The sequence below is a fragment of the Ptiloglossa arizonensis genome, chromosome 4, assembly GCF_051014685.1.
Source record: "Ptiloglossa arizonensis isolate GNS036 chromosome 4, iyPtiAriz1_principal, whole genome shotgun sequence".
NCBI classification, from domain to species: domain Eukaryota; kingdom Metazoa; phylum Arthropoda; class Insecta; order Hymenoptera; family Colletidae; genus Ptiloglossa; species Ptiloglossa arizonensis.
Window position 1 is genome coordinate 16,296,619 of NC_135051.1, and position 12,836 is coordinate 16,309,454.

At 37.9% G+C, this 12,836-nt stretch overlaps 1 protein-coding gene across 4 annotated transcripts in view; it reads left to right on the top strand.

Moving 5' to 3' along the window:
* LOC143145918 (follistatin-A) overlaps positions 1-12,836 on the top strand; it is a 110,412-nt gene that overhangs the window by 51,912 nt on the left and 45,664 nt on the right. For 2 of the 4 annotated variants that reach the window (XM_076309752.1, XM_076309753.1), the window contains exons 2-4: positions 2,974-3,162; positions 5,364-5,582; positions 8,795-9,031. In XM_076309752.1, coding sequence (XP_076165867.1) covers positions 2,974-3,162; positions 5,364-5,582; positions 8,795-9,031 — 645 coding nt within the window. Of the gene's footprint in view, positions 1-1,919; positions 1,938-2,973; positions 3,163-5,363; positions 5,583-8,794; positions 9,032-9,400; positions 9,902-12,836 lie in introns of those variants that run through there. The other 2 variants (XM_076309754.1, XM_076309749.1) reach the window with 2 other exon arrangements.

The following is a 12,836-nucleotide window of genomic DNA, read 5'->3' on the forward strand; positions in this document are numbered from 1 at the left end:
TACTAAAAATTCTCGTAAGAGGCTTTCACGAAAGAGATCGATCACTCGGATATACTTTGGAATTTTTTTTAGAGGAAACTATCGGAGATATTTATTACAAATTTTACACGTATGTTTATTTATCCATTGACAGGTCGGAGGATTTTTTTCAAGCGTCAGTGATCGATTTCGTCGAAGTTATGGATCGTTGTACGAAATTCGTCTTTATCAATAGAATGGAGAGTTTCTGAATAAGTGTTTCGTGCTTTGCTCGAATGCGGGGTAGGTGGAGATTTTTATCTTAAATTGAGACCAATGAAAGACGCGTCAGACGGTCGATGTTCTTTTACAATGTAAATACGAATGGTAGAGGAGGATTTTTGCGTTAGTTGCACGGGGTGTAAATAATTATAACTTGAAAGCGGGATGTACTGTACCTATTGTTCAATGACTGATATATCACGAGACTCAGTTTCAAAATGTGATTATATACTCTGCGTATTATACACTACTATTCTTGTTTGTAATTTCGGTAGTTTGTATAATTGTACAGTATACTTGCGAGAAGATTGCACTTGGAGTTACGACAAGTCTTTATTCTCTTAGAAGCAATTTTATCCGGGTTGTGTGTACATTTGTACACGCCTATGGAGATGTTCCACAAACGAGGATTCGTCTTAACTCTAAATGCAATCTTCTCGTGCGCGTACTGTACATACTATACAATAATTGATACGTTAAGATTTATTACACATAAGTGACTTCTACACACATTGTTTTCATTTATATTGCCAGTAATAATACAAAGACACTTGCTTCAGAATACGAACAGCTGGGTATCTTGAAAACGACTACTTTTCAATTTATGTTTACCCAGATTTGTGTGCTCCCTTTCGTAAATTTCGTCAATCACCCAAAATGTTGTTTACAATTTTGAAACACTCTGTATCGTAGAACTCGTAGCGTAATTCGTGGTACGATTGAAAAGAGGGTGATTTCAGGTTGCAGGGGGTGTTCCAAGAAACTTGTGTTCTCCATTCTTCTCGGGATATCAGATATCCGTCATGTTTTATTGCGTCCTGTCACCGAGGACGGATGCCCACGTGTAATTTTATCGCGAGCAACGTTCCTTTTGCAATGTTATGACACGCGCGTCAAGCTTTCTAACGAATGTCCCTCGATTTCGCGCGGGCCTCGTTCCACTTTTTTAACGCGTACATTTAGCCTCCCGTAGACGGCGTTAATTAAAAGTCCTTAGAAGAATTTTCCTCGCGACACGTCTCATTAATACGACGTAACGAGAATACTAATTCCGCCGACTATCATCCATTAAAAAGAGACGCGTGCACGCGGTTTAGCGTTACACACGGAGCATAGTTATGGCTGCGATTACGCGCGCTACGGGGGGAAAAAAAATCTCCTCGACGAATCCTGACGATTCTTCGGATCTCAAGGTCTTCGGTCGTCGGTGCGTCGCGCCGTGATTTTACAGAAATTATCTATCCTTTCGCGACTGATCCGTTTCACTCTATTTACGAACTTGATCTCGTCAGCATGATGTTTTTCATTTGCAAATGAGTCTGTTATGAAACTTCACAGTTGTGTAATTGCACGTTCGTGAATGTCTCCTGTTGTCTAATATTCCAAGTGTCTCTAGGTAGGTGACTTTGATGCAGTTTCTTCGAACATGATACAGTTTCAATTTTACAGATTTGTCAGTTTAGGCAGGACAATATGCTAATAATCGAACGACACTTAGAAATTAGAAATTAATTACTGAGAATTAATATTGAAGGAATTAATATTAGTAGTGCGTATGATATTATTGATACTTCATTATTAAATTGTTAGCTATGGTTTCAAATAATTTTATTTTTCAGTGACGTATATGTATTCGAAATCATGAGAAAAAGATATTGTGTCATCAAGAAGCATCGATTTCATCAAGAAAAATTAAAGTTGAGCAAAAATAAATATTTTAAATAAATAATATCAAATAAACGTATTCACACAACTATAAGTGAAATTATTCGAAACAGTGTTCAAGTAAATAGTATTTCGAAAAGCTACTTTAATAGTCAAATTACAGAAATACTACTTTGAAATGAGTAATTTATTTCAGTTTAGCTAAATATTCGTTGAAATATATATTTTATTAAAATATCGTGCGTAAATACTATTCCAAAGTAGATATTTTACTCCAATTTAATCGAGAGTACGTCATTCATTAACTCATGAAAAGTTTTTATATCAGGGTATAAATTTGTTTCTATTATCGGATTTATACTCAAGGAGTAATTTATTATTGTATTTTTGGTCTATAAAAATAAAATTTATTATTAAATTCTTAGCCCAAAAAAACCGCAACATCTTTCCTACATGAACTCTTCTCGATGACATATAAGCGGGCACTACTGTAACGTATTCTTTTTTTCTTAGTAATATTTCTTTAGTAAAACCTAGTCCATATCCCCCCCCCCCTCAGAATAGTGCAAAACTATCAAAAAAAAAAAAAAACAGTAATATCTTTCCTACATGAATTCGCTCGATGACATATAAGCGGGCACTACTGTAACGTATTCTTCTTTTCTTAGTAATATTTCTTTAGTAAAACCTAGTCCATATTTCCCCCCCCCCCCCAGAATAGTGCAAAACTATCAAAAAAAAAAAAAAACAGTAATATCTTTCCTACATGAATTCGCTCGATGACATATAAGCGGGCACTACTGTAACGTATTCTTCTTCTCTAAGTTAATATTTTTTTGAGTAAAACCCAGTCCATACCTGTCCCTCAGAATAATTCAAAACTTGCAAAGAAAAACAGTAACATATTTCCTACATGATTCCGCTCGATGACATATAAGCGGGCACTACTGTAACGCATTCTTCTTCTCTAAGTTAATATATTTTTGAGTAAAACCCAGTCCATACTTTTCCCCTCAGTGGACAACTAGCAACGAGGTAAACATCTTTCTTTTTACTGATATGTTGCAGGCGGCATGTGCTGGTCTTCTATCAGCAACGGTCGCTGCAAGGAATTATTGTCGCAACGAGTGACAAAGGAAAATTGTTGCGCGTCAAACGCGGCGGCGGCGACCGCGTACTCCGAGGAAGACCTCGATAGCGAAAAACTCTTTTTTTGGGGCGTGCTCGGAGGAGGTGTCCAGTGCCGTCCTTGCAGAGGTAATCGATCACAATTCATTGTCGACAGGTGGATTCCGTCATCCGTATGCTACCGTTTATCGATAGAGCATCCGAGAATGAGAGCGTGTAAGTCAACTTTACCTCATTTTTAAGGACTCTTACGGTTGATACCCTTCGAGACTTCCGAATGTAACTCTTGTTCTTACGATGTATCAACGATATCGGTTCCTCCGGCTAGCTTCGTTGAAAATCTCATTGTAAATACTGTTCTTAATACTGCTCGTAAAAGATGTGTTCTACAGCCCACATTTCGGAAGACTGTGAAACGGTGAACGCCCGAAAAGAACACTGTTTACGCTCGGAAGTCCATAACGATATCAACTTTGCCCCACTTTGAGAAATTAACGATCGAAACGTGGAAATAATAGAATTTTTGGAAATTGTAAACTTTGTCAGACTTACCTCGCTCTCATTCTTAGGAGAATCGGTAGATCCTATTTGGCTGTCACACACTTCGCGTTTTCTTTTTTTTTTTCTCTCGTATAAGACGTCGTTAAATTATTCTTAACTTACGTATCTTATTTCGCAAAGAAGTTTCGTTCGAAGAAATATTTTCTTATATACGTTCTTTTACTTTAAATCATTCTTCTCGCGTTGTTTAATTTCATTGTACGTGTTCGGTCGATTTTGAAGAAACGATGTAGGAATGTAACCTTCGTGCACCTATCCTAGGGAGTAATGCTTCGTAAAGTATTACTAAACCCCGATTTATCGCTTTAGTCATGGCAACGTAGCGACTAAAATAAGATACAAAGCGCATGAATTCCGAAATTTTTATTGGCCTGCGTAGTCGTTTCTTTCCTCGTCTTTTATGTCGCGTTTCATTACGCATGGAATAGCTGGCAGACATAAATCAGATTGATTCGCTGTTTTATTGACGCACACGACCGTTTTACAAATTTCTTCCTGTTTATTCGTATTCTAGACAGTGCACTAACAGTTTCGCATAACGAACTATTTAGAGGAAGGATAGTTAGATTCGCGGAATGCAGAAGAGTTCTGGAAACTAATCGAATATGTTATTCTCACTGAAACTGCGACTATTTTACAATGTTGTTCTGCAGACTGTTTCGCACCGTTTAGCGATAAAAATGGAGGGACAGGCGTGTAAGAAAACCTTACCGTAGACGAAACTTTAAATACACTTTTCTCTAGTGTTTTAGAAACTGATGATAATTAATCGATTTGAAACGTTGGCTAGAAGCAAAATAAATATACAATTTTCGTCTGATTATGTTAGAATCTCGTTTTTGAAATGTCAAAAAATTGTTGGGCAAACATTATAGTAAAAATCGATGTCTCTCTTCACAGTACCGTCATTTTGTTAATTCTGGAATTTTTCCATTTGTTCTAGTTCGTAATAATCGATTCGTAGTTTTCGATAACATTTTTCGCACAGCACCGGGATATTATTAATAACTTATTTATCGTTGGAGTAAATTTGACAAAAAAATTCATGTAACGCCTTCGTGTGCGTATTAATTAGCACGAAAAATTTCAGTTCATTACATCGCGTACTTTTTTCAGAAAAAAATTCTAAAGATCGCCCATTTTTCAACTCCACATACAAGAGAAGTTACTTTAGGGATTGACAACCGTGAAGTTTTAAAAATTGAACGATATTTATTTATTATTGTTTCACATTTATTCATTTTGTTAAGCCACAAGAAACTAAAGGATTCTAAAAATTGGAAGGACCACAAAATTAAAAAAAAAAAGACTTCCATACTTTCACCAGATTTTAATGCTCCCTTAGACAATAACCCAAACTTTTACAGACATCAACTTCAAATTAATTCAGACGACAGATCGATCGTTTGTTTCATACCAGCGTCAAATTTTAAATCGATCGGTATATCGGTTCCTAAAACATTCCAAACAGCTTGAAAGATATCGCATAATTCGAGAAACTCGACTTTAAATTTGAACGTACGACGCGAGAGTGCAAAAAGAGTTCGGTCATTCCCCGATAACATTGCGTCATGTAAATTTTCAAATATCGAGAAATAAAAGGACACTCGCGCGAACAGTGAACCTCAAATCGACTTTTCATTAACCTCGAACCAGACCTGTTCGTTCGGGACCGAGTTTTCATTCTCTCCTCGATACAAGTGTCACCGCGCTCCTCGGTAAAGCGACGTCCCGTTGAAGTAACGTCGGAATCGTGTTTACCTCGACAGAGAGCTGCGCAGAAGTGAGGTGCGAGGAGGGGAAGAAGTGCGTGGTGCGCAGGGGAAGGCCCAGGTGCGTGTGCAGCCCCGAGTGCAAAGCGCCGAGAGGGGGAGGCCCGGTTTGCGGGACGGACGGGAAGAGTTACAAAAATCTGTGCAGGCTGAAGAAACGCGCGTGCAAGAAAGGAAGCCACGAGCTAGCGGTCGCCTATAAGGGCCACTGCCAAAGTGAGTATGTATGAACGAGATAGAATCATTATCACAACCGCAATTGCAATTGAATCGCTCCCGATTGGGTCATTTCGGATTGATTGTTCTCGTAAGCACCTGATGGGGCGTGTAGACGGAGAGGGGGGTGGGGTGGGGTGGTGGGGGGAGAGAGAGAAATTCATCGCCGACCGGCACGATTCCCCATCGCGCGACCAGCGACGTTAGCTTGACGCGGAACAAATTAAGCCCTAGATCAACTTGTTACGGAAGCGTCAGCTGCGAAATTAACGTAAAAAGAAAAATACCGATACACAATAAGAAACGTAACTGCCGCGACGAATCGGATACGATGCTTCGAGAGAACGGTCATTTCGATTACCAATCTGCCGGTTGGTGGTTAAATAAGGGCAGTGGGGCTATTTTGTACCTCATAATACGTGATTGTTTTTCTTCGTACTTTTTTTTTTCATTTTTTCTTCTCGTGGAGAAATTCGAAATTTTTAATGTTCGAGAGAACGGTCATTTCGATTACCGGTTGGTGGTTAAATAAGGGCAGTGGGGCTATTCTGTACGCCATAATACGTGATTTTTTTTCTTCGTATTTTTTTTTTCATTTTTTCTTCTCGTGGAGAAATTCGAAATTTTTGATGGTCGAGAGAACGGTCATTTCGATTACCAATCTGCCGGTTGGTGGTTAAATAAGGGCAGTGGGGCTATTCTGTACGCCATAATACGTGATTTTTTTTCTTTTTTTCTTTTTTCTTCTCGTGGAGAAATTCGAAATTCTTGATGGTAGAAAAGAAACAAGTCGTGGGGTTACTTCTCAACGTACGACAGTGATGCAAACTGTGCTCGCGTGTAGAGGAAATCCGCGATGGAATTCTCGGGAGCATTCGAATGCAAATATTGATTTAAGTACACGCAATTTATGTCCAGTAATTCACTTACGATTATGGAATAATTTAATATTCAATTGGCAAATTTTATACCGAGAGATACAAAGTACAGGATATTACAGAAATGGTACTGATAGAGGGTGTGTATTTATGTAATAAAAAGTTTGCGTAGCTAATCGAAGTAAGATTGGTATTAATAATTCACCATTTCTGAATGTTTGTACTTATGGAAATTACAATTTAAAAAGGATCACCTTTGTATTATAGAATGTATTGCAGCTCTTAATATTTTTCATTCGATTCTTAATGAAAGCAATACAAAACTTGGGTAAAAAATTTGTTAATAATTTTCAAGCTCTCCCATTCGTGAATTGTAATTAATTGTAATACTTGTATTTAACTTTCCTAGTGCGCTTTTACACGAACAAACTAAAAAACACGAACGCTATACAAACGCCCGAACACTCGTTTCTCATCTCAAGTATAATAAATTCACCATACTCGTAAAATGTTCCGATCAAACCTGACCACAACAAAAAACAATTTGTTGTTTGACCACAACAACTGTTATATGTTTTGACCGCAACAACTCAAATATTTTATCAGCCATTCCTTAATCACTCTGCACAACCCAGATCCGACCTAACCTCAATTTGAGTATCGTTCCTTAAAAAATGGCGTCGTAGTAACCAAAATATTAGTTTCGTGTATTCTTACGATAATAGTTCTGCATTGTTTCTATTGAAATACAGTGGAGTAGATTTTTATAGTCAGCTTCAGAAACAATGTACCGTGAATTTTTGAAAATAATGAAATTATTGAACAATTTATACCAAGTAACCGAAGTAAGCCAAAATTGATAATTTACCCCAAATGCTACAGTTTTGTTAACATCAGCCGACGTTTCAAGACTTCTGACCTCATCTAGCAATTAACGTGTTAATTCGTTTCTAAGATCGGAAAATTTTACAAAATTTACAACCGAAATAAACGCCACTATTTAAACTTGAGCACAAATTTAAAACAAAAGCAGTCGTACACTGCCTGAAGAAAATATCTTCTTCGGTAAGTGTACATAATCTGCAAAATAGAATTGTTTAATCTTCAATTACTACTTTCAAATTATTTCTCAATTATTACTTTCGAAGAAAACCAAGGAGCCACTGTAATTCGTATTATCGCGCACCTAATCGCTACACGTGCTCGCAGAAAACTTTCTCTCAATCTCAAGCGAAAGACCACGTACCTCGTTCGACAATCCCTCTATGCCTTTCTAGGATTCAAAAATCAATATTTCGATTAATCATTGTTTGAAGATCTTTAAAACAAACTAAAAAAAGAAAATTCTTTCCAAAATCTCTAGATCGGAACATATACATACTAGATTGTTCAATAAGTTTTGTCGTCCCTACCCTTGTCAAAAAAATACTACACTTCAACTTTGAACAACTGTAAATCTACAAACTAGTCGAGAGATCTATATGAAACTTCACACATGTTCATCAAACAATAGTACCATCTTTAGAAGAATAAAATGAACCTAATAACTCCATTTCTTATAAAACAATAAAACTTATCGAGCAACCTATTATACCCCATGAACCCGGAACTATAATACCTTTCCAAAATCTCTAGATCGCAACATATACATAATAGATTGTTCAATAAGTGTTGTCATTTTTTTATTGTTAAAAAATACTATGACACTTCAACTTTGAACAACTGTAAATCTACGAATGAGTTGAGAGATCTACATGAAACTTCACACATGTTCATCGAACAATACTACCAACCTCCAAAAATTAAAACGACGAGCCTAATAGCTCCATTTCTCATCGAACGACAAAATCTTATTAAGCAACCTATTATACCCCATGTACTCGAAACAACCTTCCAAAAATCTCTAGATCGGAACATATACATACTAGATTGTTCAATAAGTTTCGTCGTCCCTACTATTGTCAAAAAAATACTACACTTTAACTTTGAACAACAGTAAATCTACAAACAAGTCGAGAGATCTACATGAAACTTCACCCAAAAATAAACCGACGAGCCTGATAGCTCCGTTTCTCATCGTACGACAAAATCTTATTAAACAACGTAGCGTATTCCCACGAACCCGGAACGACCGTGTCGTTCCCAATGCACGCGAGCCGCGGAGTCTCGAGTATCGTGGCGACGTGCTTCCGCCCGTGATCTCGCCGTTGACGAAAAAGAAATCGAACGAACCGATGACCGCGCGTACACGAAAAACAAGGAGGCGGGAAGTCGACGCATCTATCACGGGGGCGGTTTACGACTGTGCGTAATAACGTGTAAAGTGTCGAGCAGGTTCGTGCGTACGGGTCCGGTGCGGCCAAGGCCGGAGCTGCCTGTTGGACCAGAACCTGAGCCCGCACTGCGTGAAGTGCGCCCGCAGGTGCCCACAGCCGCCCCCGCAACAGCGAGCCGCCGCACGCCCCGTTTGCGGGGCCGACGGAAACACCTACAAGAGTGCCTGCCACCTGCGACTCGCCGCCTGCCGCGCAGGTCGCGCCATTCCCGTCGCCTATAAGGGCCACTGCAAACGTGAGTTCTCCTTTTACTCTTGCTTTCTGTCCTCGTCTTTGCTTTCCTCCCCCTCTACCCGAACACACTCCCCTCTCCCCTTGCCACCCGAAACACAGCCACCCCCTTCCTCTCTCGCTCTCTTGCTTTTTCCCCTCTTCGGTCTCTCTTTTGACTTTACGAGCCGTTGTTCCTTCGATCTCTTGCTCTTGCTGTTTCTCTTGCTCTTTCTGTTTCTCTTCTTCTTCTTCTTCTTCTTCTTCTTCTTGGTTCTCTTACCCTTCTCCCTACTCCTAGCCTCTGTTTGCTTTTTCCTGGGTTTCTCTTTTGGTCTCTCTTTGGCCTCTCTTTAGCCTCTCTTTGCATTCTCTTTAGCTGTTTTTTGGTCAGTTTTTCAGCTCAGTGGTGCACAACCCACGCCGCCTCGGGTAAACCCCGATCGTGTAAACAGACTGAGAAATCGTAAATATCGAGCGACGAAGGGCGTTGAGTTGTTGATACCGGGGATTGTGTTTTGGTGGGCCGGTAGCAATGCTCACAGAGGGACGAAGAGTGGGGGTGGATTCGAGTTGGTTGTCGTTTCGAAGGATCGACACGGAGAGGGTGCAAAGGGCGAAAGGGAGTACGGGAAGTTCGGAGATCGAAACACGATTATCGTTTCGATGCTTTTTCTTTTGTGTTTGCGAATTTTTCTTTGCCTCTTTCGCAAACTTTCTTCGCTTTCTCCTCGTGTCCTTGGTTATGCGATTTTCCGGTTCGTTTTTCATTCTGGAACTTTCCCGAAGACTTTACACTGCCTTTGCGATACTCGATTGAGAAATTAAAATAATTTTTAATTGAAAAAGAATTTTTCTTTTACGAATCTTGAAGGGATAGATTTCAAGTATTTGGAAATTGTCACGAGTTTATCGAATTGTTTGAAATAAACTTATTTGTACATTGATCCCATTGAGAAATAAAAATCATTTTTAACTAGAACAAGAATTTTTTTATTACGAATCTTGCGAGGATAGATTTCGAGTATTTGGAAATTTTCACGAGTTTATCGAATCATTTGAAATAAACTTATTTGTACATTGATCCCATTAAGAGATTAAAACAATTTTTAACTAGAACAAGAATTTTTTCGTTATGAATCTTGAGGGCATAGATTTCGAGTATTTGGAAATTGTCACGAGTTTACCGAATCATTTGAAATAAATTTTTTTGTGCGTTAATTTCACTGAGAAATTAAAACAATTTTAAATTAGAACAATAATCGATCACTTTAACCACTGTTTCTGTTGATTTATATTGTAATTGTCTATACAGTGTTATATTGGTGTGTTTCGAGAATTTATGAGAGTTTCGAATATTAAGTTTCTAGGCGAGAAGCCATCCACGTTTTTCAATGCATTTTGTGCTTTCTTTCGAAAGCGCTACCTGTTGCTTCCCGCGCGAAAGAGCGATTAAACGCAGAAAAACGGAAGTAGAATACAAGGTGTCTCGTGTAAAGGTAGATTTAATCGGTGGATAACGAATTTATCAAACCTGTCTCGCTGGAAAACAAGTTTTCCGAAAAAGTGTCACGGATAAAGACATTTGGAAACGCATGGATTAATTTCAAACTTCTTCGATATACTTACAACCTTTATTGTGTATCTAAAATTGGAAAATGTATTAAGATCACGAATTATTGTATCAACCGTATTATTAATCTAGATTTTCGTGTATACAAAATAATTGATGCAAAGTGCGACCACTTATCTGTCGCGCTCGAGTTAACTCGAGCAACATAGTTGCCGGATAAACAAGTGAAACCGTTTGAAATAATACAGACTAAAATCAGAGGAGACAAACCTGTTACATTTAGAGGAGAAATTTATAAATGTATATTTTCGAATATTTATAAAGCACAACTCTCCTTTACGCAATTGTGTAATTTATACGAGATGCTCACTTTCTTTCAATTTACGAAAAAAAAAAGAAATAACCAATCTTCAAGGTCAAGTGTATATTCTACCATAACTTGGAGTCACTGGTACCACAATAACCGACCCCCTTGTGACACATCGAAATTTATCGATGCATATCGTTGCTTAAAATGTGTATATAAAATATATAGTATAGATTCAAATATATAGTAACATGGCTGGTAATTAAAAACCAGAAATAACCAATCTTCAAGGTCAAGTGTATATTTTACCATAACTTGGAGTCACGTAACCCACTGGTACCACAATACTCGAACCCTTTGTGACACATAAAAATTTTTCGATGCATATCGTTGCTCAAAATGTATATATAAAATATATAGTATAGATTCAAATATATAGTTACATGGCTAGCAATTAAAAATCACACATTTTCACGAAATAATCAATCTTCAAGGTCAAGTGTATATTTTACTTGGAGTCACGTAACCCACTTGTACCCCAATACTCGAACCCTTGGTGACACATCGAAATTTTTCGATGCATATCGTTGCTCAAAATGTATATATAAAATATACAGTATAGATTCAAATATATAGTAACATGGCTAGCAATTAAAAATCACACATTTTCACGAAATAATCAGTCTTCAAGGTCAAGTGTATATTCTACCATAACTTGGAGTCACGTAACCCACTGGTACCACAATACTCGAACCCTTTGTGACAAATCGAAATTTTTCGATGCATATAGTTGCTCGAAATGTACATATAAAATATGTAGTATACATCGAAGTACATAATAACAGAAAATTAACGCGATAAAATTTCCTTCGGTTATTCCGGCTGCGAGGTAACGAAGCATGCATGGAAAAGAAGCGAGTAGGAAAGGGTGAAGGACGGAGCCCGACGAAAAGAATAAAAAAAGGGGGGCAGGGAAAGTTCACTTCATTGGTGAGCAGGCGAGTAGCCAGACTGCTGCTGCTTTGCATCGGAATGTACCTTATTGTTGTCTGATTTGCACAGTGCCGAATTCTTCTGACAGGTGCCATAAAGTCGGCGAGCGAAGTTATGCCCAAACAACAGACTCCGCAGGGAATAACAAAATCCGTGGCCGCACGAATGTTTACCGGGAGTAACCTTTCGACCTCCTTTTTCCACCGAAACTGCCTGCACTGGAATCTTCTCTGTTCAACGTTTTGCCTTTATTTTCCATCGACTTCTATCGGGCGACAATACAGGTCGTTGAAAATAACTCGTGGCCGATTAAATATTTCAATCCTTCGAGTGTCACGCTTTGGTGCGAGTTTTTCGCTACAAATGTGGAGCGAGTGCAAGGGTACCAAAAAATGTACGAACTCGTAACGAAATATGTCACGAAAAGCACGTGACTGTTATTTATCACGAAAGAATATTTCTCTACTTTTTTTTTCGATTTATAATATTTCTCCAATTCAATTAGTAGTGGAATTCTGTTTAAAAAATAAATACGCAAGTGTTATTTATTTCTTAGAAGGAATTCTAATCAAGTTCGTGTCACGAAAAGCACGTGACTGTTATTTATCACGAAAGAATATTTCTCTACTTTTTTTTTCGATTTATAATATTTCTCCAATTCAATTAGTAGTGGAATTCTGTTTAAAAAATAAATACGCAAGTGTTATTTATTTCTTAGAAGGAATTCTAATCAAGTTCGTGTCACGTAAAGCACGTGACTGTTATTTATCACGAAAAAATATTTCTCCACTCAGTTTCGATTAATAATATTTTTCCAATTCAATTCGTAGTGGAACTCTATCAAAAAATAAACTTACATAGAAATCAAAAATATTTCTTCACTCTATTTCGATTTATATTTTTCCAACACAACTCGAACCACAACTGTCTAAAAAAATAAGCACGTGATTGCCACTT